At 43.0% G+C, this 22,876-nt stretch overlaps 1 protein-coding gene across 1 annotated transcript in view; it reads left to right on the forward strand.

Moving 5' to 3' along the window:
• Positions 1 to 21,448, forward strand: part of GTF2H1 (general transcription factor IIH subunit 1) — a 41,480-nt gene extending 20,032 nt beyond the window's left edge. Inside the window, exons 9-15 of the mRNA XM_030560522.1 lie at positions 2,181 to 2,268; positions 4,511 to 4,599; positions 5,779 to 5,896; positions 11,192 to 11,282; positions 14,562 to 14,677; positions 17,422 to 17,514; positions 19,217 to 21,448. Coding sequence (XP_030416382.1) covers positions 2,181 to 2,268; positions 4,511 to 4,599; positions 5,779 to 5,896; positions 11,192 to 11,282; positions 14,562 to 14,677; positions 17,422 to 17,514; positions 19,217 to 19,303 — 682 coding nt within the window. The 3' untranslated portion in view covers positions 19,304 to 21,448. The remainder of the gene's footprint in view (positions 1 to 2,180; positions 2,269 to 4,510; positions 4,600 to 5,778; positions 5,897 to 11,191; positions 11,283 to 14,561; positions 14,678 to 17,421; positions 17,515 to 19,216) is intronic.
• Positions 21,449 to 22,876: the final 1,428 nt, after the last annotated feature.

Here is a 22,876-nt window from a genome sequence, read left to right on the forward strand (position 1 = left end):
TTTTCCCCTTAGTGCTTCTATATTTGCTCATATGATGTATTCGTGTTTTCATTTAAATGGAATACTGTATCTTAATAAGCCTTTCTGGGAGGAAACATTCCATTCTACAAAATGCACACACTGGATGTTAAAGCACCTTTACTTTCCCGTCCTTCTATGTGGGAGTACTCCCTCTTGTATGCACACAGCAGCAGTCACGATCAGAGTGCCAGTTAGAGGGAGAATAGCAGCTCTCGTACCGGGAATGTAGAATGCCCAGCACTCCACATGCCAGACGAGTTTGTGTGGAGATGGCAGTGCAGTGTTGGGCAAGACTTCTTCAGTGTGATGCTACAGATGATGATGGAGGTAGTGGATGCAAAGCTTAGGATTGAGGCCCAAGAGAGCTTATGTAGAGCAGCTATTCGCACTAAGTAGCACTAAGTAGCCTCATAGAAGAACGTATAGAGTGGCAAGCTGTCCTCCTTACCTATTTCATTGATTTTCAAAAGGCATTTGACAGCCTGCACAGACATACATTGTGAATATTCTTCAGTCCTACTGTATCCCAGCTAAAGTTGTCAATATTATCAAGGCCATGTACAGAGATAAGAAGTGTTCTAAGGGGAACCACCAGACAAGAGCGGTTTAACGTGGAGAGTGGCACAAAATGAGGGCCACATTTTATCACTGCTACTGTTTGGCATGTCATAGACTGGAGAACAAAGTAGTATATTAGCAATACAAAATAGCATGGATAGATGGTAAACGTCTAGAAAGCCTAGATTTTGCTGGTGCTGATTTTGCTGTACTGAACAACACCTCTGAAAAATTACAAACGAATACAACCTAGCAAATATAGCATGCCAAGCAGAACTCAAAACAGACATCTGCTAAAACAAACATACTGGAAACCCAGACATCAAATGGTAACATCACATTTTGAAGGCAAAAACATCAAGAAAGTAGAATAATTCTAACTAGGCAGCAAAATAATGGCCAACAGAGACCTCAAGAAGGATGTGACATCAAGGATAGGAAAGGCATTCAGAGCATTTATTAAACTTAATATATTGAAATCTAAGATACCCAGAACAAAACTGGGAATTTTCAAACGTAATCTGAGTGCTAACATATGGCCTCGAACTGGAAATCCATCAAAACGTTGGACAGAAAACTAGACCCCTTCTGAAAAAAAGTGCCTATGACAGGTCCTGGGCATTTGGTTGGAAATACTTGTTTACAAGCACAGATATATGAGAAATCAGCCACTTGTCCCCAGCAAAATCAGAAGGAATAGCTGTGCTCCGGAAACTAACATGGACTCCCACATGAAGATGTTAAGTAGAAACCAGCTGGTATGAGGAAACAAGGGTGTCCAAGAGAACCCTTAGCAGGAAAGACGGAACAGTAGATCTCAACGCCATAGAGCAGATGGAAGCAGCAGCAAACGACAGAGTAGTCAGGATCGGCTCTATAGTTTTCGCCGCCCCAAGCAGCACACACAATTGCCGCTGCGGACGGCGGGGGGCAGTCCGTGTGCCCTTAGGGTGGCAGGCGCGTTTCCGCGGTGGCGGCAATTCAGCGGCAGCTTCTATGTTTAGCTGAAGCTGCCGCAGACATCTAAATATAGAAGCTGTCGCCAAATTGCCACCACCGCGGAAACGCGCCTGCTGCCCTGAGGGGACACAGACTGCCCCTGCCATCCCTGGGGGCAAAAAAACAGGTACTGCCGCCCCTTGAAGATTGCCGCCCCAAGCACCAGCTTGGAATGCTGGTTCTTGGAGCCGGCCCTGAGAGTAGTTATTGCCCTGTGTGCCAACATTTGCACAGGAATGATGTGATGTAACTGCATTAACAGTAGCACGCAATGTGTGTGACTTAAATTTTAGTTGGCAGGAGGACTGCTTCACTGCACTATGGTCCCGTTACCTCCCTGTCTATGTCAGGAGTATGCTATTTTTTTCTTTGTGCAGAGACGAGGAATCCTATCCCATTGGCCTTCATGAACAAAATACTGACCCTTTTTAGAGTGACACCCATAAGTCAGTCATTTAAGTGCAGACCTTTTTGAAAGAAATAATTCGGAATTAAATATATTTTGAAACAGATTAATTTACTACATGTCCTCAGTCTAAATGTCAGTCTCCCACTAGATGACTTATTGTTCACTTCCTTTTAATACTGTCTTTTATTTTAAGAGAAGCACAAAATGATCACTACAGTGAGACCAGCAGTATGGATGGAAACTCCAGGGATTCAGATTTCTTTCAGCCACCAATAAAAAAGGTATGAACGATGTGAGTTTGCCACTGCAATTCCAGCTGAAGTATAGTACTGCAAACAGCTGCATTAAGCATCATCTACTTAAATATATGAAGAGTGATATGATTGTAAAGTATTAATTAAATACAACAGCCTTAAGATGAACATGCTGTTGACAAAGAGCTCTTTAGTTATTTAAATGCAAATAACTTTAATTGATAATACAATCTTCCTGATGTTTTTTTTTCCTTTCACTGAGTGAACATTGACATTTTTCCCCATACCTTTCTAATGGATCTTAAAATGCATGTTCTGTTCACTGTGTGTGGTTGTATTTATGTATTACTGCTGTAAGTGCCTGAGCACCTTTAGGAGAATATCCAGGCAAAGAATTAAGATAGTAGTAGTTGCAACCATGGCATGGAATTAATATATTGAATACATTGGGGAGGGAATGCATACTTATTATGTATTAGTAAACGGAATGATAATTTGATACTTCAACTTAAAGGGTTGATCTTGCATCAGAATCATTGTGCTCAACTGAAAATGAGTTTCAAATTTGATTATTGGTGCACAAAAATGAGGCAACTATAGTGTTTCTCTTAGATTACTGGAATTATGTAAAATTGCTAAGAAAATAGACTGTTTTGAATGACTGTGTACTGCAATCCAAAAAGCTAAGGGGGGAAACTCCATTAACTTTTAGCCTTTGCACATACACTTCCCTCAGTTCCCGCAAAATTACTTGAAATCCACACAAGTAGCAAATAGTTTTTAGAAAATACGCATTGTAGCTTTTGGGGCAATCACTAGCCCTGACTTCACTGTATGGGAAAGTTTTCAGTGGGAATGAACAACAGAATAGGACTAAAGGAAAATCTCTCTGCACCTAATGGATGAAGAAAGCAAGAGATCTCCAAAGCAGTTTTCATTGTATCATATTAAAGTATAGTACTGTTAATGCTCCTTAATATTTTCTACCACAAATGAACACCTTATTTAGATACATATCTGCACTGGCTCTAGGTTTAACTTCCTGCACTAAGAACATTAACGCTGTTCCTTCCTCTTGTATTAAGTAACATATATACAAACAGACTACAAAAGGGTTGTTTATGTATGTGTGCACTTTTCTTTTTAATGAGGTGGCTCTGAATATTAAAAAAAAATCCTAGTCAGGATCTGCAGAAAAAGTAGTAAAGGACACTAGTACTAAAACATGTGTGTGAATATGTTTTTTGAAAAAGGGAGGGTGGCAGGGAGCTCGGCCCGTGGGATTTCAGTAGAGAATTTACCTAAATATGGCTTCAGTCATGTATTCCCTGTTCATATATTCGTAGAGCAAGGAGTTTTACTGTCACTGCCTTCAAAACTATCAGACAATCTTTGACAAGTTTCTGCTTTTACTAAAATTTCTCAAATGCCATTTAAAAAATTTTTTGTATAACAAGACAATGATTTTGGAATTCTTAAACATTTTAGTTTTTCTTGGCTTCTGTGCTTTTTAATTAGAAATAATTTTACGATAGGATTTGTTACCACAGAACTTCCAATGCATTTAAACACTCAGCCCAATTCTGATATCCTCTCACAAGCATTGACTCCAATTATAATTGTCTTACATTTTCTGAACTGACCAGTGTTATTGAGTGTCTTAAGTTTTGGGTGCTCAGTTTCAGACCCTTAAAGGGACCTGACTTTCAGAAAGTGCTGAGTACTTGCCTTCTGAAGATCTGCATCCTTTAAAATGTCAGGTTCGATACCCAAGAATGCTAGTCACTTGTAAAATTAGGCCTGTCTGTTTGTGTAAATGTCTTTAGGATTTGGCTGAATATATTGGCTGAGATCATAGCACAGCGTTTGGCCACTTTGTGCTGCGCTACTGTGGGAATCTTAATCACAGGGCCAACAGCCTGCCATGGAAGAAAGACCCATGTATGTGGGGGTAATCCTCTTGTGGCATAGAGAAAATACCGCAGCTCCCCCTATGCCATGGCAAATAGTATAGGGATCTTGTGGCCTTCACAGTCAGTGTCACTGAAAACTGCTAGGCAGCCAAACCCACCTATGCACCTCTTCTCCCAACCTACACTGATGATACACTGCCAGAGCAGAGGATCTGAGCCACATGGGCTTTTTTTCCATTTATCTTGTTTTTTTGCCACTCTCTTACCAGGAAACTATGGACAAGGAAAAAAGCACTGTCTGTGTGTGTGCAACTATATCATAAGTAATTAGTTTTGATTTGTCTCTCATATCACAGGTGAAGCTACAGGAGGCTATTGAATATGAAGATTTAGGAAAGAATAATAGCATTAAAACTATTGCACTAAACCTAAAGAAATCTGATCGGTAAGTTCAATGAATAAAAGAAAACTGCAGTTCTTTGGATGTTTCAACATATTAAAACTAATCTTTTTATGATCTATTCAGAATCAGTCTGTCCCTAATCTGCTTTGTATTTTACGTGGCATTTGAGTGCTTCTAAATTAAAATTTAATCTGAAACCTTGTTTAAACAAATGTAAGTAGTTACCATTTTCAAAACTGCATCTTTTAGTTCATACTGACTTTTGTGAATTTAGTAAACCTATTACAAACTATTGCTAGAAGAGATCCATAATTTTAGTTTGAGTATGAAAGTCTAACAAATGTACCTTATTAATGTAGTTTGAGACATCTTATAAGCATTTCTGTTGGTATGATGCATTTGGAAATATTTGCGCACTCTGCACAGACACCAGTCTTACTTGGGTGTTGACTTGGGACAACTCTCTATGATTTGATTCACTTCTTTTGTGATGTGCTGCCCTTTTGTCTTCCAGAACCTAAGCTTTCAGTTTGAAAAACATATCTCTTGTCCTGACAGTTGCAAAGATAACCTTCCAAATGTGAACCAATGGTGTAGTGGTGTTCGTCAAATACTAGTCCTGAGAGGTGGGACTTGCCCCATTCATCTGGAGTCTGACAGTCTAAGTGACAGTACTGCCAGTGCTGAGCAAAGCATAAAAGGGGTGATGACATTAAGGCCAGGTCTATGCTACAGACCTAGGTCGGTATAACTGCATCGCTCAGATGTGAAAAATCCACTCCTCACAGTGATAGTCATACCAACCTTAACCCCCCGCACCCCATGTAGATAGCGCTTTGTCAGCGGGATAGCTTCTCTTGTCAGCAAAGCTACTGCCTCTCACAGAGGTGGATTAACTATGCTGACAGGAGAGCTCTGCAACTGTGCTGATGCAGCATACCCTGCCCTAAGATCTGCATAACACAAAATCAAGAATGGCATGTCCCTTCTCGTTTTGCTGTCCCATATGGGAAAAACTGAAGTTGTAGGTGGAATTTGAAAGCTTATGGTTATTTTTTTTACATTTCCAATCAAACCCCTGATTTATTTAATTTTTAATAGAGGCCAAAAGCCAAATTTGTATTGCACCTAAAATCTGAGAGGTGCAACTGCTACATAAATCTTAGTCTACTGGGAATTAAGTTACCTTGTGTTTTCTTTTTTCCCTTTCTCTTCTCATAGGTATTATCATGGTCCAACTCCAATTCAATCACAGCAATATGCAACTAGTCAGGATATTATTAATTCTTTTCATAGTATTAGAGAAGAAATGGAAGCCTATGTACCCAGACTAACTCAGGTAGGAAAATTCACTTTAATTTAAATACAGAAAAGTGAAACTCCCTCCTTAATACTAGTCCAGATATTTCTTGACTTACTAGAATTATGGTATTTGCAGAGTTTTGTCCCTCGAGATGATCCTGATACTTTTCCTATTAAATTGCATAATGTGGGAAACTATTTTAGAAGTGAAGTCTTCAATCAGAACAACACTTAATTAAGTTGCAGGGCAGTGTTTTAGCCATACCACTTCAGCTCTTCTCTGAAGTTGTAATATTAAGACAAGTAACTACCAGATTTGCTAGTATTGATGGACAAATCCTACAGCCCTCTCATACCTGTGAGGAAGCTCCAAATGTAGTAGAATCAGCATTGCTGTACTGCACAGGGTAGAACAGAAAGCCACACACTGGGACTGAGCTCCACAAGGTGAAGGTGGAGCTATCTCTGGTGGCCTTACCTCAGGCACAGGGAGGGGAGGGTTCGAGCCAATACAAGGTCACAGCTAGTGGATTTGTGACTAAGTGGATCTGTAGAACACAGGTGCTACTACATCTGAGGTTGCCAAATGGCTGCCTGTGTGCTGTGACCTCAGGTTGGCTGGAGCAGCTGGTTCTCGTAACATCCCTGGCACTCAAAAAATTTACATTTGGCCCTTATTAAATTACCACAATTGTTTGCGCCTCACAGTTATTTGAGATGTGTTGCTCATGTGTATTCCACAGTAGGTGTGCATGCTCGCCATGTGCACCGGTGCCGGAAGTTTTTCCCTTGGCAGTACCCATAGGGGGAGCACTGCTGTGACCCCTAGAGTGGCGCTGCTGTAGCACTTTATAAGGGGAGCCATGCGCTCCCCCCCCCTCAGTTCCTTCTTGCCGCCAGTGATGGTGCATCAGAACTACTTGCTGCAGCTTTGCTGCAGCTCATCTCATCTCAGATCTCGTTGGTTGTTCAGCAGTACCTGTTTAGTTAGTTATCCTTGGGCTGGGGCATGCCCCAGGCCCCAGGGTTTAAATCGTGTGAGTCTTGCAGGCGTTTGATGCCCAGGAGTGACCCGCACACTGACTGTCTCTGCTGCCTGGGTGAATCCCACATCAGCGACCGCTGTAAAATCTGCAGATCCTTCAGACCCAGGACAAAAAAAGAGAGAGACAGACTTCAGGCCCTCCTCATGGAGTGGGCACTGGCTCCGACCCTGGTGCACCGAGCGGAATCGGCACCAGGTACTTTGTCTTAGGCACATGACGATCTCCTGGTACATTCCAGTGGCCAGCATCGCTCTCCGTCGAAAAAGCAGAGGAAGGCTTCGTCATCTCAGAAGCGTAGAGAGAAGGCACGGGGGTAGGCTAGACCCACAGGCAGCCCCTCTCCCTCTCCCCGGGCTCTAAAGCACCGACTCAGGTCAAGCGAAGCAGCCTGGTTGCATCGACTCAGATCTCCCCAGCTTAAGTCCACATGCCTTCAACACCGGAGGCCCTGCAGGCAGCCAAAGATATGATGACCCTGCAGGTGCCCGGGGCACTGCCGGCACCCAGACCCCGCTGTAGAGGCAAGCTGCTGCTGGGATCTCGTCAGCCAATGCCGACCCAACGCAGATCCCGGTCAGGAGACCATTTTCGGGACCGCTTGCCGTCCAGTGTCCTGTCAGGACACAGCCCCGAGCCTCGACTCTCATCGCCCTCCAGGTTGTCTGGTAGGATGCCGTCAGAGCACAGTTCTAGGCACAGCTCCACGCCAAGTACAGAATAATCGATGGAACAGGCACTGACATCGTAGATGGCTCCCACTCTTGGCGCAGCTACCGGAGCTGCTCCTGGCACGGATGCCATCGCCAATCATACGCCAGCTCTGTGTCATCGCGGATCCAGGCATAGAAGCGTCTCGAGGAGTCCCTTGAGGTCAGAGTCCCAGTCCCATGGCAGACGCCATGCTCGATACCACCGTGTGTACTGCTCGCACAGCACCAACAGGTCATTCGTAATCCAGACCTCGACCCATACACAGCGCCCTATGCTCCAGCTGGGCCAACCCAACCAGCTGGTGCCACCACTGCTGCACCAGAGCCAATGGCAGGGACCCCTGTGGCAGAGCAGTGGTGCCAGTGGACCCCCTGACCCCCCATGCACGCCCAGCAAGACCCTTGGTAGATAGCAGGAGCATTGGAGGCTCTGTCAGTTGCGCTATCCAGACCTCCAAGGGATAGGTCGGCGGGTCATGTCTCCTCAGCACCACACAAGGCGTCCGATCAAGGAGTGGACCCTGTGGCACCGGCCCACATGTAGAGCCCAGTGCCGGCCCCCTCCCCCACATTGGATGACAAAATCACAGCTCCGCCCCACTCCATACCACAGGAGGACTTCAGGGCCCATCAGGAGCTGCTAAAGCAAGTAGCATCCAGTCTCCATCTCCAAGCTGAGGAGATGGAAGGACCTTGGACTCGCTGTTTAACATGCTCTCATCCTTGACACCAGGCAGAATGACCCTCCCACTCCATGAAGGGGTGGCCAACATCTCCAATGCCCTCTGGCAAACACCAGCCTCTCTGGCCCCGATATCAAAAAAGGCGGAGCGCAAATACTTTGTGCCCACAAAGGGGCACAAATACCTCTACTCACCTGGCCCCCAACTCCCTAGTGGTGGAATCTGTGAACCACAGGGAAAGACAAGGCCAACCAGGACCCGCACCCAAGAATAAAGACTCCCAAAAACTGGACTCATTTGGCAGAAATCTTTATTCGTCCACCAGCTTCCAGCTCCGGGTAGCCAACAACCAGGCCCTCCTCAGTCATTATGAGTTTAACTTGTGGGGGTCACTGCCAAAATTCGAACCTTCCCTTCCCGAGCGCAAAAAGAAGGAACTCAAGTCACTGGTGGAGGAGGGCACTGCTGCCGCAAAGGCTGCTTTGCAGATGGCATCGGATGCGGCTGACACGGCTGCTCGATCCATGACAGCTCCCTGAAGGCTTTCCACCTGCCAGGCGCCAACAACATGCAGGCCAATTGCTTGAGCAGGGTTTTCTCCTCACAACACGAGTTGCTGCTTCACCTGGAGGTCACTCATCAACTCTTCCGAGAGTGGGGCATTCCCCAAGTAGAGCTGTTTGCGACCCGACAGAACCACTGTTGCCACAGGTTCTGCTCTTGGGGGGAGGAATACGATCTTGGACACCTTCCTCCTGTCATGGTCGGGTCAACTCCTTTACGGTTTTCCCACATTTCCCCTCATTCCCAAGGTCCTGGAGAAAGTAAAAATGGACAAAGCATGCATCCTTTTGATCGCCCCAGCGTGGTCCCGACAACATTGGTACGGGACCCTCCTGGGCTTGCTCGTGGCCCCTCCCCGGCTTGCTCGTGGCCCCTCCCCAGCCTTTGCCACTCCGCCCGGACCTACTGTCCCAGGACCAGGGCCGCCTCCTCCACCCCAATCTGGCCAGCCTCCATCTGACAGCATGGCCAATCAGTGGCTAGATGCGGAGGAGAGAATGTGTTCAGAGGGGGTCAGGCATATCCTCCTCGAAAGTAGGAGGCCATCCACGTGCCAAGCCTACCTGGCAAAGTAGTCTCAGTTCTCCAGGTGAGTGGGCGAGCGGGGTCTTTACCCGTCTGCCCTGCTCCAGCTTATCCTTGAGTACCTGCTTCACCTTAGAACTCAAGACCTGGCCCCTTCCTCTGTCAGTGTGCACCTGGTGGCTATTTCAGCATTCCATCTGCCAGTCCAAAGCTTCTCAGTTTTCTCCCATGCCATGACCGGGCATTTCCTCTAGGGGCTAGATCGGTCCTTCCCTTATGTTAGGACCCCTATCCCTCAGTGGGATCTAAAGTTGGTGCTATCCCGCCTTATGGGGTCCCCTTTTGAGCCCCTGGCCACATGCTCGTGGTCTCACCTTTCCTGGAAGGTAGCCTTCCTCGTGGGCATCACGTCAGCCCGACGGGTCTCGGAGCTCAGGGCCCTGCCCTGCGACCCCCTGCACACTGTCTTTCACAAAGACAAAGTTCAGCTCTGCCCACACCCTGCATTTGTCCCCAAGGTAGTCTCCATCTTTCACATGAACCAGGACATCATCTTACCTGTCCTCTGCCCTAAGCCGCATACCTCTAACGAGGAGTGCTGCCTTCATACACTTGACTTGCACAGGGCTCTGGCCTTTTATCTGGACCAGACTAAGCTGTTCCGCAGGTCTTCGCAACTCTTTGTTGCTTCGGCCGAGCACATGAGGGGTCAACCAGTTTCCACCCAGAGGCTTTCCCAGTGGATTACATTGTGCATCCACACATGCTACAACCTAGCAGGGGTTCCTGCACCGCCTATTGTAAGGGCTTACTCGACAAGGGCTCAGGCCTCGTCGGCTGCCTTTGTGGCCTATGTCCCTATCCAAAACATCTGTAGGGCCGCTATGTGGTCCTCAGTACACATGTTCACGTCCCACTGTGTGGTCGTCTCCCACACTAGGGATGATACTGTTTCGGTAGGGCTGTGCTCCAGCCAGGGAATCTGTGAACTCCTACCCACCTCCATTAGACACAGCTCGTAATCACCTACTGTGGAATATACATGAACAAGCACTCGAAGAAAAAAGGACAGTTACCTGTTCTGTAACTGGCGTTCTTCAAAAATGTGTTGCTCATGTGTATTGCACATCCTGCCCTCCTTCCCCACTGTTGGAGTTGGTCCGGCAAGAAGGAACCGAGGGTGGGGGGGAGTGTACAGCTCCCCTTGTGGCGCATTATAGTGGCGGCACTCCCCCTACGTGTACTGCTGAGGGGAAAATCTTCCAGCACCAGTGCACGTGGCGAGCATGCACACCTACTATGGAATACACATGAGCAACACATCTTGAAGAAAGCCAGTTATGGAACAGGTAAACATCCTTTCTAGTAAAGTCATGAGGACCAGTGAAAATTTTCTTTTAATTGTTGTATTGCCTTATTAAAAGTTTGAGTGATCTTGACTTACATCCAATACATGCACCAGTTCAGCAATATCGTGTACATGTTAAGAACCCACACTAAAAACATCAGTTTGAGAGCAATACTGGTGGACAGGTGTTCTCTGTTCCCATCATGGTTTCTGGAACTTCCAAAGGCAATGTAAGTTAATGCTTAGTCGAACTACCTGTCCAATTCCCTATCACATCAATGCGGAGATTACTTTTACACTTGCAAAATTATTTCAATCTAAGATCACTAATGTACATCCTGATTAATATGTCTGAGCCAGTGCAAGTCACATTTTTCTTTAAGAGTTCATTTGTCCAAAATATTTTAAAGCGAGTCACTGGGGAAATGATATGAAAGGACTTTGGTTTTTTTTAAGGTTCTTTCCAGTGGTGCTGCTACTAGCAGCATCACAGCCCTGTCACCTGGAGGAGCACTTATGCAGGGTGGGACACAGCAAGCCATAAACCGTAAGTTTTTGCATAGTAAGTTATCCTTTAGCCGTATAGCCTATACTAACAACACGGTGGGGTGTCCTGGCTTTATTTTTGGATACAACAGGTTATGCTGACAAAGCAAATGCAGAGACATTCATCTAAAATCCTGTTGCAAAGTATAAAAGTTATCAGGCGGAAGTGACAAAGGAAAAACTCTGAAAGAAACTAGCAATCCAGTCTGCCCAATAGGGAGTCAGCAGTGGCTCCGGTGCTGAGGTAAATGGAATTAAGATAGCTAGGAGCAAATAATTTTCTGTGAGTCAATCTGATTAAGTTATTTCAAGATAAGACCATTTATTACTCCTCCACTAAAGGCCCTGTCTGGCTGCTTCCAACCTGCTGCCACCATTCTGAGCAGATAGGGTGAAGCCCAAGTGGCCACTCTGTTCAGTTGAGGACAGTCAGTAAGCCTATTTTCTCCTCCAATATCTCTGCTCACACTTAGGTGCTTTCATCTCTACACCTGCTTTGTGTATTCTCCTTCTCCTCCTACTGGCTTTCTGCAGTGGTAGTAATGAGGAACCACAGGAGAGAAGAGGTAGCAGCAACACAAATGAAAGCTCTGAAGCCTTGAGTTAAGGGCTAAAACTCAACACTCCTTGGCCTTGGAAAGTATGCCACAGTGTAAAAGCACAGGGGTAGCTTCTTGGCTTTTATGTTTTCTCTGGCATTTGCAAAATAAAGCTTCATTTATTCTAGAGGAGTAAGCTGTAGATTTGATTTGGAAACAAATTTTGTAACCAAATCTGTCTGTGAAATAATTGCATGCAGTGTAGTGGTAGCTGTGTCAATCTCAAGATACTAGAGGAGCGATAAGGTGAATGAAGTGATCTCTTTTATTGTACCAACTGCTGTTGGTGAGAGAGATGAGCTTTCGAGCCAGACACAGCTCTTCTTCAGGTCTCGGAAAGTTACTCCGAGTGTCACAGCTAAATGGACTTAGCTGTGATTCTCGGAATAACTTTTGAAGAGCTGGGTGTGGCTCAGCCTTGTCTCTCACCAAAAGAAGTTGGTGCAATAGAAGTTAATATCATGCACCTTGTCTGTATGAAATAATTGCTCAGTGTTAATATTTCCTATGGATTACAGAGGCATAAATGTTCTACATGGCCCTATGTGTCCACTTTAGCTGTTCCTCTTTCAACTGATCCTGCTTATACCTCCTTGAGCCCCTATCTCTTCAGCCTTGCAGAGACTAAGGTGTGTCCCTATAAGGCTCAGTTTGCACTCTAACTTCCCTGGTAACTGACAGGAAGCATCACAGAAACAAGAGCAGAAGTATTCACAGTCAGGTAGAGTGTACTTCAGAATGGATGAAAAGGGAACAATAAAGGGTAGGAAAGGACTGGGTTTTCCCTCCCATGCTGTCAGAGGGTTGTTTTTTTTTTGTTTTTTTTTCTTTTCTTCCAACCCCTTAATTTTGTATTCTACCACGCTTCTGCAACCCCAGCTCTACTCTTAAAAAATAATACCTTACTCAGCTGGCCACAAGTTCCTCTATCCTCAAGAATGCAGAAAGAGTGGAAGTGAATACAAATTAAGTGGGCATAGTAAGTTGCTATATAGGATGGATCTGCCCAAAATGCAAGGTGTAGTAAGACCTTGGGAGTACATAGAAAGCTAAAGTGCACAATTCTGGTGATGGGTTAATGCATCGGTCAAAGCTTACAAGTGCCCGCAAATAGAATTGGGGAACATGTTTCATAATGAAACCAGGCTCAGTTGCAAGCTCTTTAATGAAATAAAGCTCAAACAGCAGCATTGTTTGCAGCCTCTGTTTGGAGTTCTGCTGACACCTTCAAGTCAAGGTCAAGTTGTTGATAGTTACTGTGAATTTGCATTACTTTATCACAGCTATTACTTTGTTATAGCTCTGCTGCATGGTAGCTCTTTGCAGTACACTTTGGCATGGGGAGGGACCGTATTTAATTGAACCAGACTGAAAAAATTGCTTGCTGCCTGTGAGAAGCCAGGAGATAGCAGCGTGTGTGTGAACAAGCAGAGGAACAGTTTTAGGGCGAGGCTTCACTGCTAAAAACGCAGTTTTTACTCAGGAATAGCTCAGACACACTAGTTATCCTGAAGTAAAAGATGAGGTTTTTTAGCAGTGAAGATGGACTGAGTCCTTAGAGACTTGGGCTCAACTGTACCCAGCCCTACATAGGTGTGTAAGGGGCTCAAAGATCCTTCCCCTCACAGCCTTGCATGGGAGCCCGAGGCCTTGCATTTTGGAAGCACAGAAACTCCATGCAGTTAGTACCCACACTGCAATGGCACTAACCTCCCAAAAGGAGCAGGCCCAGCCATCCTCATGCAGGAGCAAGGGCACCATGCGCTTTTGGTGAGTGTGGCACGGGCAGCCACATACCCTGAGTCAGGCGCAATGTCTCCCAGCATTCCTGGGACTGTGCCTCTACAGCTCCTCCCCCCAAAAGAGCCACTGCAGAGAGCATTGAGAGAAATTTGGGGCCCTGGTATGTCATCTTTGCCGGGGACCCACCCTCCCCCATTTTATCCCCATACAGACTTTTGGGGGCTCCTCATTGACTGTTTTACACTTCTGCTTTTTTTCCCTTTGTCTGAGAGTTCCTTCCCTAACTTCTCTTCCTGTGCATCTCAGTCTCTAATTCTTTTCCCTTGCTTCTTTCACTCCTATGCCACCTTTGTTCTCTTTCCTTCCTAGTATTTTTCTTCTTTGTACAAGGTCTCTACCTCCTCTGCCACCGTGATCTTGCCCCTACCCCTACCCTTGTATGTCATAAAGAGGGAAGGATCCTGATCCAATGCTGTTGTGTGAGTCAGTAAGATCTAAACTAATTTGTGCTGCTTCTGCTCCACAACGAGTGGATTGTGATAGGGTTGCACACTTCAGGTGGGGGAAGTGCTCAGGGGGCTCTCACCCTCAGTCCTCATTGGAAGAAGATAGAGGATGTAGCAGCAGGTTAAGGTCCAGTGTTCCTAACCACAGTAGGTTGTTTTTTGGGTCCTATTACTTCCAAGGGGATAAGTTTAATAAACACTCTGTTCTTAACTTTTTAAATGAGCCCTCGATCATCTGTTTTAAGAAACTGATAAATAGACTACCGAGACATAGTGTTATAGTGTGGAATGACACAATACAGTTGTTTGAGCCCTAGACTGCTCCTGTAACAGGTATCAGACAGCTTTCTCTATGTATTAGCCAGCTCTTATTTTACTTACACATTACATAATTTTAATATGCCTTTTAGAAAATTTATTTTCCTGTTGCAGAGATGGTGCCAAATGATGTTCAGTCTGAACTGAAACACTTGTATGTGGCACTTGGGGAGCTACTGCGACACTTCTGGTCCTGCTTTCCTGTTAATACACCATTCCTAGAAGAAAAGGTAAGAGGGCTTGATGGTATAAACATGCTAGTATAAATGGCGGTGTATCTTGTAACCATAGGTGTGTTCTGTAATGAGACCATTGAAAGTATTTTTATTCAAGCTGTAGTATCGCATTGTTAGTCATGTGGTGTGTATATATAACTCTACCTGTTTGTCCTTTCACTCCTGAAATGATTACAGACAGAAAGCCACTATGTAAAAACAGCATATTTAACTCAGTAGATCTGCTCCCTCTGTGTAACTGGAGTGTGATCTGCCAATGCTATTGCCTAAATCTGTTTTTTGCTGTCTTATTAACCACAATGCAGAAGAAGTGGCTGACTTCTTGTGGCTCAGAAATTGTCATATTACCTATATTCCAATTGTAGAATCCTGATTACTGGTAATGAGAACCAGAAAGAAAAGACAGTCAACCTTGGATCTCAAAATCAAGATAACAGTTGTAGGCAGGAGAGAACTTCTCTGAACTGAGCAAGTTTAGTATAGAATATCACACACATCCACAGAATCATTGTGCCATTCTAGTCACCTTGCAGAGTATACTTGCACTTCAAAAAGGTTAGAGCTTGGGACGAGGAATCAAACAAAGTAGAGGATTCTAGCTCTGCCACTGTCTTCATATTTGACCTTGGACAAGACATTTAACTACTGTGCCTCATTTTGGATCAGACAGAGTAGATTACTGTGTGAAATGAAAGATTCTGTTCAGATGTCTTGGGCCTTCTACTGCAAAATTAAAAAAAAATCATAGTACGCTGTTGGCTTGAAACAGAGAGATAAATAATGTTAAATGTAAAGTGTTCCTGACAAAGATACTGTAGAAATTACCTCAGTACAGTTGTGAAGCATATTATGCTCAGTTAAACTGCTTAAGTTTAAGAACATAAGAATGACCATACTGGGTCAGACCAAAGGTCAATCCAGCCCAGTATTCTGTATGCTGATAGTGACCAATGCCAGGTGCCCCAGAGGGAGTGAATCTAACAGGTAATGATCAAGTGATCTCTTCCCTGCCATCCATCTCCACCCTCTGACACACAGACGCTAGGGACACCATTCCTTACCCATCCTGGCTAATAGCCATTAGTGGACTTAACCTCCATGAATTTATCTAGTTCTCTTTTAAACCCTGTTATAGTCCTAGCCTTCACAACCTCCTCAGGCAAGGAGTTCCACAGGTTGACTGTGCGCTGCGTGAAGAACTTCCTTTTATTTGTTTTAAACCTGCTGCCCATTAATTTCACTTGGTGGCCCCTAGTTCTTGTATTATCGGAATAAGTAAATAACTTTTCCTTATTCACTTTCTCCACATCATTCATGATTTTATATACCATCATATCCCCTCTTTGTCTCCTTTTCCAAGCTGAAAAGTCCTAGCCTCTTTAATCTCTCCTCATATGGGACCCATTCCAAACACCTAATCATTTTCGTTGCCCTTCTCTGAACCTTTTCTAATGCCACTATATCTTTTTTGAGATGAGGAGACCCCATCTGTATGCAGTATTCAAGATATGGGCATACCATGGATTTATATAAGGGTAATAAGATATTCTCCGTCTTATTCTCTATCCCCTTTTTAATGATTCCTAACATCCTGTTTGCTTTTTTGACTGCCGCTGCACAGTGCGTGGACATCTTCAGAGAACTATCCACGGTGACTCCAAGATCTCTTTCTTGATTAGTTGTAGGAAAATTAGCCCCCCATCGTGTTGTGTATATATATATATAGTTGGGGTTATTTTTTCCAATGTGCATTACTTTACATTTATCCACATTAAATTTCATTTGCCATTTTGTTGCCCAATCACTTAGTTTTGTGAGATCTTTTTGAAGTTCTGCACAATCTGCTTTGGTCTTAACTATCTTGAATAGTTTAGTATCATCTGCAGACTTTGCCACCTCACCGTTGACCCCTTTCTCCAGATCATTTATGAAAAGGTTGAATAGGATTGGTCCTATGACTGACCCTTGGGGAACACCACTAGTTACCCCTCTCCATTCTGATAATTTACCATTTATTCCTGCCCTTTGTTCCGTGTCTTTTAACCAGTTCTCAATCCATGAAAAGATCTTCCCTCTTGTCCCATGACAACTTAATTTATGTAAGAGCCTTTGGTGAGGGATCTTGCCAAAGTCTTTCTGGAAAGCTAAGTACACTATATCCACTGGAAAACCCTTGTCCACATATTTGTTGGCCCCTTTAAAGAACTCTAATAGATTAGTAAAACACGATTTCCCTTTACAGAAACCATGTTGACTTTTGCCCAAATTATGTTCTTCTATGTGTCTGACAATTTTATTCTTTCTATTGTTTCAACTAATTTGCCCAGTACTGACCTTAGACTTACCGATCTGTAATTGCCAGGATCATGTCTAGAGCCCTTTTTAAATATTGGTGTTACATTAGCTGTCTTCCAGTCACTGGGTACAGAAGCTGATTTGAAGGACAGGTTACAAACCATAGTTAATAGTTCCACAATTTCACATTTGAGTTCTTTCAGAACTCTTGGGTGAATGCCATCTGGTCATAGCCATTTAGTGCTTGTTTCCATAACTTTAAATCAGAGATCATATTTTCAGTACAGTAAGTGCTTCCTAGCAATTTTTTTTAACTGTGCATATTTACAGTAACCCTCGGTACTAGCTTCAAGGTATTTCAATTTGCAGGAGCAATTTGCTGAAAGCAAGAAAATGTTCCTGTGAAGGAGTTTGTACACTTCTTTCGTATTGATGTCTTTCAGGTTATGAAAATGAAGAATAACTTGGAAAGATTTCAAGTTACAAAGCTCTGTCCATTCCAAGAAAAAATTCGGAGACAGTATTTAAGCACAAATGTAAGAGGAAAAAGTATCCTTTCTCATTTCAATTATTTGTGCGCATATTGATCTTTAAAAAACTAACTGACTTATCACAGGATGGCAGATTTTGGTCTCCTGTATTTGAGGTTTTTCATTTGTTCTGTTAACTATATGTATAATGCTTAATTCTTCTTAAAAGTGTGTTTCTGTCATGATCCTCCTGTCCGCCCTACCCCACACCCCCAAAAAAGACCTATGGCTGATGGAGAAAAGGATGTAGGGATATTATATCCTGGAATAATTTTCTCCTTTTATTATCTTGCAAATTGAGAGTCTGATTTCTCAATGACTGGATGAATGGACTGTTTAGCTAGTTTTCAGTGACCACTGAAAGTGCTTTTAAGTACAGTAACTCCTCACTTAACGTTGTAGTTATGTTTCTGAAAATGTGACTTTAAGCGGAACGATGTTAAGCAAATCCAATTTCCCCATAAGAATTAATGTAAATAGCGGGGGTTAGGTTCCACGGAAATTTTTTTGCCAAACAAAAGACTTTTTTATATATATATATATATATATATATATATATATATATATATATATATATATATATATATATATATATATATATATATACACACACACACATATATATACACACACACACATACACAGAGTTTTAAACAATTTAATACTGTGCACAGCAATGATGATTGTGAAGCTTGGTTAAGGTGGCGAAGTCAGAGGATAGGATATAGTCAGAGGGAATGCCTTACTACTAAATGATGAACTAGCAACTGGCTGAGCCCTCAAGGGTTAACACATTGTTGTTATTGTAGCCTCACACTCTACAAGGCAGCAGGAATGGAGAGAGGGGAGAAAGCATGGCGGACAGACACACAGTGTGTGTGAGAGAAATGCGCATTTCCCCTTTAAGAATGCTGACTTCACTCTTAAGTACACTGCCTTGTTAAGTTAATCAGCTGCTGCCAGGAAGCTCCCTGCTCTGGGTACCCCCTGCTCTATGCAGATGGGGTAAGCGTGGTGCAGGGGGGAAGAGGACACCCTGACTTTAGCCCCCTGCCTTCCCCCCCACACACACACACACACAGGAAGCAGGAGGCTCGAGGAGCAGTTCCAAGGCAGAGAGCAGGAGCAGCATATGGCAGTGGGAGGACAGCTGAACTGCTGCCAAGCTGGGTAGCTACTGCACAGGGAACTTGGGAGCGGGGAGCTAATGGAGGGGCTGCCAGTCCATCCTGGTTCCAAGCCACCGCCAGCTAGCTGCAACGGGCTGCTCTTCCTGCAAGCAGTGGACAAAGCAGGCGGCTGCCAAACAACTTAGAAGGGAGCATTGCACAACTTTAAACAAGTATGTTCCCTAATTGATCAGCAACATAACAACATTAACCAGGATGACTAAATGAGGAGTTACTGTACAGCACTTGAACATAAGTTGTCCACATAGTTTTCCTTGAACTAACTAAGTGCATATCCACATTCTTTACTGATACTCTGCCATACTTGGCTAATAAAACTTTGAGACATTTTGTAATTGCAACATTGTGGCCAATTCTTCTCTCACATCACATACCGTGATGCAACTCCCTAGGTATTAGTGGAGTTACTCCTGATTCCTCATACTGAGAGAAATGACAATAAATCCCATTTATGTTTGATCAGAGCAAGGGCACACATTTCTCAGATACTGGAAAGATCCCTTTGTTTTTTCTTTCAGTTGATAAATCATATAGAAGAGATGTTGCAGACAGCCTACAATAAGTTCCACACATGGCAGTCCCGACGTATGCTGAAGAAAACGTGAAAACTCCTGCTATAAAGGTTGGAGAGGGAAATCTGCAATAGCTGTAGGAACACAACCTGGCAAATGTGCAGTTCTTAGATATTGCAGGAACATCTGCAATCTGTGGATTCCTGGAAATGGTCCTAACTGAACTTGCACATTTTTTTTGGAAAAGGACCTGTGATTAAACTTGAAACTAGGGAAAAAATTAAGGAAGAACCAAAACAGACGAGCCGAGAGGCAAAAAAAAACAAAAAACAAAACATGTTTAAGATGCTGTTTACTGCAGTTACTCAGGAACTGCTTTTGATTTGCGTAAAGAGCTGCTTTCAGAAATAAACTTTAAAAAGGGTGTATTAATAAAATCTGAAACTGTTTGTCTAATTTTTTTTAAATGTGTATGGCACAGGGTAGAAGTTAACATTTTTCTTCACTGAATTCTGGCATTTTATGGAATTCTGCTTGTACAATTGAAACAGGTAAACAATGACATTTTAAATATAGCTGAGACTGTTTTTGCTTCAAACATCCGACAAGATTAGCTGTCAGAAGACAAGCTTCAGCCATATGTTTCCTCACAAACTGGAAGCAACAGAAATTGCACTGAAAGCTGTTTATGGTTTGGAGTCCCTAAAGGCACGAGTGGGGGAGGACACACTTTTGCCTCATGTCTTGGATTTTTATGCAGAATATTTTCAGCCATCAAGTTTGCATGTTTTCCTTTGAATGCAAGGGTTGCTATTGCAATTTTTTTTAAGGTGGCATCTGTTTTGAGAAGGAGAGAATGCATTTTCTAAAATAAAGTTTCTTACTAAAGAGCTAGAAGAGTCACTTGCTTTCACCTCTTAGAGAGGTTTCTCCTAAATCTGTTTTTCTCCACTCTTCCTTGTTGACTGTTAACAGTATTTTTGGCGAATTGATAATCATTGCAAAAGAGTGAAAAGTGTGTGAATACACAAGCTCCTGAGAGAGATCTGGAATCTGTGCCATACTTTGTTCCAAATAGATAAACTGTGAGTTGATCATAAAACCTACCTGTCTTGTATCAAAAGTTTGACTTAGAGAAAATGTAAACCTGTTCTATATTAGTAGATGCCGTAATGACACACTGTATTTCATTGTTTCATTTTGATCATTAACGGGGCCCAGGGCATGGGCTACTGAGTTTTTGACTTGGGTTAAATGTGACTATTAGAGAATTAGGATGCATTTAATACATGAGACAACTCAGAACGACAGTACGTATTTAAGAGCAAACAGCCATTCAAATTGGAGACTGACTCATCAGCCTCCAGAATGTCTTACCTTAGAGAGACAGATGAGCATTGGAATGGTATTTAAACCCCACCATAGGTTGTCAGTAAGGGGATGGCACTTAATCTTTACAAAGTGTGTGTGTTTCAGACACAGTAGCAGAAACTGACTATGGTGTCCATGCTCTACTGCAGCTCCCTTTTGGAGAGGAGGGGGGTTTTCTCACTGGGTAAAGTATGTAAGTTACATGCTTATTGTATGCAATTTTTTGGAGATTGCATAGTCTGATAAGGTTTTTGGTACAATCAGAATTTCTGTCCCTGTCTGCACTGATGAAGCCTTGTTTAGAAATGTAATAATGTATTGTTAACCTAGCTTCCCTCAATCTGCCCTTGCAGATGGGTACATGTTATCTGCTCTGTGGTAACTAATATGGTTCTGCTACCACACTGACTGCTGGGTTTAGTAAGAGGAACAGTTTTTCTAACCTTACATGGCGAAAAGTGGAGGAAGAAGTGTGGGGAACCATCTTGCTAAAAATGCAATGTGTGTGCTCTGATAGTATATGGTCCTACTGTCTGTGTGTAAACAGAGTAACCTACTTTTCCATGACCTAAAAATAAGCCTAATTCATCCCTGCTCTAATTGCAATGAATTTTAATGGACTCATACCAGGGAGACACTGACCCACAATAGTTGTGTTTAACATTGGACACCTATCAGTGTTATAAATCTAGCTTTTAAATAGCCACAAAAATAGCAGTATGCGCCAAAATAAAGAAAAATTAAGTGGCTTTTTTTAAACTATAGTACATTTCTCAATGGAAAAGCTTTCATCAGACCAGGAATGAGGAAAATTGATAGTTAGAATATACCTTTCCCTGAAGCTATAATAAACTTAAGCAAGATTGCACTGAATTTTTTTTTAAGCAATCACACTGTTTTAACATTACAAAGGTAGGGTTTTGAACATCAAATTAAGTGACATTTAGACTGAAGCAACAACATTAACCACTCCTGGAAATGTTTTTGGGCAAAATGTTTAGTAAGTTTCAGTGCACATGCACAGGGTCCCTGCATTCTGGGGAATCCTTGCCTTGCAATCATTGTTTTGAGGGAGGGAGATGTTCCCTCTTCACAGGTCCTTAGATTTACATAGATACCAGGGAGCTTATTGCTTCCGAATGTGTCATGGATTAGTAGAACAGGTGCTGTGAAGAAATTCTGAAAGCAGCAGTTCTGTCCAGGAACAATTTGAGCTAGGATGCTATGCACTTTGCATATTGCTCTTTCAAATATTTTGGCAATAAAAGATGCAAGCCCCTCCTAAAGTAAGGGAGGCAGTCACCCTCTCTCCTACAAATTGAAATAGGTTCCTAAAGGAAGGAGTTTCTCCTTTTTTGTCTCCTGACAGCATTGATTTCAATACTTTTGTAGCATGGTCCAAAAAAATGACCTGATAATTCCTTAACCGTTTTGAAACAGAATCATTCACTACCTTGCATTATATGCTGATTGGAATCTTTTATACTGACTTGTATTTTTAAAGGAAATTCATACAACTTGTATCACTGGCATTAATTCAAAGTATTTGTAGAATAAACCCTACTGAATTCTGCAGTCAAGTCTTCTCTAATGCTTCAGACTGTGTATTTTGCAACATTCAAACAAGTCTAAAAACAAAACAAACTCTGGGTCTCACTCAAAGGCACTGCATATGGCGTAAGCTGTGCTCTCTTCTTGGCAGTCAAGTGCTTTTCAGAAAAGGACTCATTAGTGGCAAAGGAATCCTCCTTATTCTGTGACTGAAACATCTTTTGAAATTCCTCATTTAGCTTTTAAATGTAGGCAGCATTTAATTATTGCTGCAATAGTAGAGTACAATATTCCTATTGCTGCTCGGGTCTCTCGTAATGACTTTTCCCAGTCAGTCCTGCAACAGCTATTGGATAAGAGGATATTGGTGGTATATTAACCTGCTCCCCTCTTAAGTGTTGGAGCCTTACTGTAAGATAGGAAAACCTTAGTATTTATATATACTACCATAGCACCTTTAATTACCAAACATACTATACAACTTATAGGTACTGTAACAATTGCATCATCTACCACTTAAATGCAGGCTTTGCTATGGTGGAAGATGGCACCTACTTAACAGCATATACTAACCCTAAAATGAGAATGGAAAGTGAAGAATTTCATCTACTGAATTCTTATGGCTGTGACTTCTTATAGCGTGACTAGTTACACTGGAATCTGGAAGCAAAAAAAACACACACATACCAGAACTAGTCCTTGTGGGATCTTTAATGAGAACATGGGGTTGGGTCCTTCAGGTGG

This window comes from Gopherus evgoodei, chromosome 4 (assembly GCF_007399415.2).
Source record: "Gopherus evgoodei ecotype Sinaloan lineage chromosome 4, rGopEvg1_v1.p, whole genome shotgun sequence".
NCBI lineage: Eukaryota > Metazoa > Chordata > Testudines > Testudinidae > Gopherus > Gopherus evgoodei.